This window comes from Empidonax traillii, unplaced genomic scaffold (genome assembly GCF_003031625.1).
Source record: "Empidonax traillii isolate 1590-97213 ecotype Southwest subspecies unplaced genomic scaffold, ASM303162v1 scaffold442:size488032, whole genome shotgun sequence".
In the NCBI taxonomy this organism is placed as follows: domain Eukaryota; kingdom Metazoa; phylum Chordata; class Aves; order Passeriformes; family Tyrannidae; genus Empidonax; species Empidonax traillii.
In genome coordinates this window covers 1-5,193 of record NW_020955635.1, presented here as the reverse complement: position 1 = coordinate 5,193, position 5,193 = coordinate 1, and the positions used below count along the sequence as shown (strand labels likewise).

The window sequence follows — 5,193 nt, the reverse complement described above, 5'->3', positions numbered from 1 at the left end:
GTTGCCATATATACAACTTTAAATCTTACCCCATCCGATTACTGACATGGTTACAGGGAAATGTCCAGGCAGGGACTTCATGGCTCTAAGCAGCAATAAGTACAGGTGTGCAGAATTGAGTGCTGTCAACATAAATGTTGCCAAGAAAAAATAGCACAGTAGGATGGCTACAGCGGTACACCAGGAGTCTGTGGGAGGATCTACCACGTCAGATGTGAGTGACGTGCTACTGATGTTATCATAAGGAAGGTATTGCTGGTGATAGGTGGTAGTATCACTGCTGTGATTCCTGGCATTATGGTTTTCAATTCCAGAGATGATGTTGAAAATGAGCTTTAAGAGACAGAGACTCACTAACATCCATGTTACAGATGACTTTCGAGTTTTCCTGTTGGTAGGAATATATTTAGGAGAAAAAAGTAGAGCAAAATAAGAAAAACTGTAAAATACTTCCTCATTTCTATTTATACCAAAAACAAGCTAGAGAGTGCAGCCTTTAATACAGACAGAAACCAAAACAATAACTTTTTTTCAGAACCATGTCAGCATTACTTTCAGACAACTTACCAAATCCATCAGTTTTATCTGATTTCAACTTGAACAGAGAATACCCAGCAACTTTTAGGACTGGGCCTTGTCTAAAAGCAGTTTGGGATGCCTTTTCCTTTTTCCACTATGCTCTTTTTGGAATCCTTTTCTGCAGTGTTAAGAAGTGAAGTAGCATAAAACATGTATTTCCCAAACATTCTCCAAAGTGCAAAGAGAGTAACAAACCTCCACTTCCAAACTTCTTATCACAGAATCACAGAATCAGTTAGGTTGGAAAAGATCTCTGAAGTCATCAAGTCCAACCTATGACCCAACACCACCATGTCAACTAGACCATGGCACTGAGTGCCACGTCCAATCTTACCTGAATACCTCCAGGGACAGTGACTCCACCACCTCCCTGAGCATTATATATATAATTATATAATATAGGTATAATTATAATTTTATATTATATAATTATATATAATTCATATTATAGGTAATTAATTTTCTATATTATTTATAAATGTGTATTATTATTATAAATAAGTGCATTTAAAAGGCAGAGTCTGGAAATTCCTACAGTCTTGAAAACACTGACCTTGATGGAGTTGCTCAAATATACATTAGTACAAGTAGGACGAGAAACATGCATTCATTTATAATAACTACAGCTCTTGTTGGCATGACTTTGCTCCTTGTTCAAAGGGGAATCACGTGACACCATTAATCACAGGCACATCCATTAAGGAAATTTGCTGCAATCATATTTGTATGAAGTCACTCACAATAAAACAGTAGCACAAGCAGTTATTGGCTAGAAGAAAGATAATTGTTTAGAAATCGTAATACAAGGGTACAGGGGAGATCATGCTAGTGGTGGAATGCTGTTACACATTTTTAAAGCGTAGTGTTGAGTGAGACAGTGAACTGAAAAGCTCAAAGTGTATCCTCAAACTATTTACAGAACAATGTATTGTAACTGAGTGTAAAGTATTTGCAGTTTTACATCTTCCCTCTTACATAGTGAATATTTGAAACAAAATGGTAATAATCAGACCAGCCATAGACAAACCAAGAACAACATAAGAAATATACTCCAAAGGCTTTGCGTATTTATATTTGTTTTGAAAGGCCTAGAAAACCAATTGTATCAGTTATATCAGGTGAGAAAAATGTTTTAGTAAGGTTATGACTGTTTTTAGCCACTGCCAAAATTTTCAGATCACACAAAATTAGTCTGGACCTTCACAAGAGAAGCTTCTGAAGAACACCAAAAAGAGATTTAACTATGTAAATCAAATATTCAGCAAAATAGCAGATTAAATTATTCATAGAAAAATGCAAGGTGACACAGACTGAAAAAAGCAGCTTTAACTTTTCAAACTGGTGAGCATTCTGAATTTTCAGCTCTTGGTCTAAGGTAAGATGTTACAAAGAATTATGAATTAAAACCAGTCTTTGTTTATTGACAATAAAGCAGCAAGTAAATGGAAATGTATTCAGTGAAACAGAAAATACTCTTGTATTTGCATAAACAGATGGGAATCTTCTCTAGAATACAGTCACTTTGTGCCATAAGGACATGCATAAGATAAAGGGAAATACAGAAACAAGTAAATAGTACAAATATGGAAATGCTATTCTATGAAGACAGAGTAAAAAGAAACTCTGAAATCCTGGCCCTCCTGAAGTTAGTGACCACAGATATGTGATTTTATCCAGGGTGTGTTTTGTTTAGAGAAGCTGAAATAAATACTGAAAGAATAACAAACGTCAGACAGTCATTCCTAAATGAGGGGAATGTATAAAACTTTATGGTAGCAGGCTTAATATTTACAGAGCAATCGCTTTACATAAGCATATATGCAAAGGAAGTGGGTAATGCTAAATCCTTTCAGTTATTTACTCAGCACAAGGCAGTGCCACAGCTAGCCCAGATTCTAGGCTATTCTACTCTTTGTCTGGGGCCGCCTTAGCCTTTAGATATACCCTCACTTAACAATCAGCTGCAGCAATAGAGGTGCAGAGCCAGGAACTTGCCAATACATTTGGCTCTCCAGCAGCTTGGGCACAGCTTGCAGGTCCCAATTTACCAGATCTGCCACAGGTCAAAAACAAGTACATGGGGACATCTTAAACTCCTCTACCTTCTAGCCCAGTGGGCCTATCCCCCTATATATCAACATGCTGGTCTTAAAGTTAAAAACAACCAAACAAATGAAAAAAACCCAAAACATACTCTTCCCATTGAATAAAGGGCTATGTCCTACCATCATGACAGCAAAATTAGTCGTGTAATTACACCTGCATCTCAAGAACTGGTCTCTTCCTTTTGCACAGCTGGTGGTGTTCCAGTCATTGACAGAGTAGTCCCAAAAGACACAGGCATGATCACATAGCTGCAGATGTGATTGTACTATGTGTTGTACTATGGATTGGGATTGCAAGGAGAGAAAGTGGCTAAAGAAACATAAAGAGATAGGAACAAGCAAATAGCGTGTACTGACAATGGTTTGATTTTGAAAGGGGAGCTGACAGCTACTAAGAGATGTATGTGTTTCCAGTAAACCTTGTGAAAGACGTCAATAACAGTATAATTTTGCATTTTGAGCTTACTTTATGTGCCTTTCTTGGCCAAAATTGCCAGTGAAGTCATCCGTTTCCGTGAATTATTCAGGTAACCTGGATTCAGATTCCCACTGACTAAGCATTACCCAACTGCCAGTTGAATTCCACGTAAGTCGAACAACAGCAGCTTTCAGATAGCAGCAGCATTACATGACTGCCAACCGGAGCTGCATCCACACTGTAACAGGAAGAAGCAAACAATGATAAATGCTGTGAACTGCTCCTGCATCACAGTGGTGCTCATGCGGTCATACATCAAACACCACACAGACATTTTCAGACGACCTACTTCTTCGGGGTACTGCGATTAGAACTGCTTTTTAATGAGCAACAAGCAGCTTAAAGTGCAAACAAGAAGTGAACACAACTATTCACAGGATTAGGTAGTTCAATTAAAAATGAGGAATAAAAGTAGAAGTGAAAAAATTATTTATAAGCTTGTTTCAGTAGTTTCCTTAGAAATTACACGTTTCCTGTGTGGTTATACATATCCGTACTTAGCTGTATGTAACTATGTACATCCATACTTAACATACGGTGATGATTATGATCTGTCATATGGATGCATTTGAGCTTAAAAGCTTTGTTAAATATTGCAAGAAGAAGCCAGCTACTGTTTTCTGGAGAAACTGTGCCAAACATGAATACATATTATCTAAAAATTCAGGTTTTTTATTAAATGGATGCTCACATAGAGCATTTCCTGCAAGAAAGCAGCAACGTCTGGAATCAGTCCCTGGTGGAGGAAGTCAAAACAAAGCACACAATGGTTTTAACTGGAAGCAAGAGTTAAAAGATGGTATGAAAGATGAACACTCCCCACATTGGTAGGTGTATTGGGCCATGCCAGTCATGTTGAATTTTCTTGTTTCCCAAAGTTTTGGTAGTCTCCTGGAGAGAATAACTGTCCTCCAGGGACCTGTGGTTTTTTCATTCTTGATATAGCACTACTGTACCCTAGGACAAATGTGCTCTGGTGTACCTATAACTTTTTATGGAACACTGTTTTGCTTGCAAATGTCCTAGGTTAGCAGTACTGAGTTGGTAATATCAGCTGTTTAATACAGAAGTTGAAAAATGTTTTCTGTGCCACATTTTCTAAACACCCTTCATTTATGTCACCTATACATCCCACAAAATTGCTAATTGGCAATAATCAAGGTACTATGGAAAAAAAAAAAGATGGAGTCTCTTTCCCTAAATCTTGAAGACATGTAGAAGGGAGGGTTGGTTCAAACTGGACATGGCATGGAGGCTTACCTTGTGACTGAAGGCTATTTCAACACTGCTCGCTATTCTACCATTAATGTTGCCAGAGATTATTTGTTTAGACAAATTGTTGCAACTCTTATAAATCCTTGACTGGGAGAGTTTCTCATTTTGATACAGGGCAAATACAACTCTTCCATTGTCTGATGAACCTTCATAAGGCAAAGGGAAAAGCAGGTACAGATAGCAGATATCAGAGAAGCTGGTGCTTTTGAAGAAACCTACACTACGCTGTTTCACACATTCAGAATTTACAGGAGATGTTTGTTTAGATATTTAATTCAAATCCATAGGAGTAGTAGAGATGAGCTGCTTTTCCCATGAACCTCAAGAGACATCTTCAATTTTTGCTGAGGTGGAGTGTGAAAATAATTAATAGCCTTCTCTTAATATCATTTCTGGAGAAAAATACTGATAAGTTAGGAAAATAATATCCTAAATCTCAATATATACATACACTTCAAATGGCAAGGCTTTTAATAGCACTAAATGAGAAACAGTCACACCAGGGACATTTAAAGTTAGTGGGAAGTTAGAGGATAAGAGACTGGCTGGACTTTTGTCTTCAGATCCAACTTTTGGACTGTGTTTCTTTTGCACACTTCTAGCAAATAAGAGTTCATCTAAGTGATTTAAATTATTAGTCTTAATTGTTGCTTAAGCAAGGGAGCAAAAATCACAGATTATATAAAATGGATTTTTTTGCTGATTTTATACTTGAATTAAGATCAAGAGGGACTGATTTGATCTCTCTCTGATCTG

The 5,193-nt window shown here is 37.3% G+C and overlaps 1 protein-coding gene across 1 annotated transcript in view; it reads right to left on the bottom strand.

Moving 5' to 3' along the window:
* ADGRG7 (adhesion G protein-coupled receptor G7) overlaps positions 1 to 4,583 on the bottom strand; it is a gene marked incomplete at its 5' end in the record, with an annotated part of 10,388 nt that extends 5,805 nt beyond the window's left edge. Inside the window, 4 exon segments of the mRNA XM_027894785.1 lie at positions 30 to 388; positions 1,555 to 1,667; positions 2,805 to 2,950; positions 4,419 to 4,583. Coding sequence (XP_027750586.1) covers positions 30 to 388; positions 1,555 to 1,667; positions 2,805 to 2,950; positions 4,419 to 4,583 — 783 coding nt within the window.
* Positions 4,584 to 5,193: the final 610 nt, after the last annotated feature.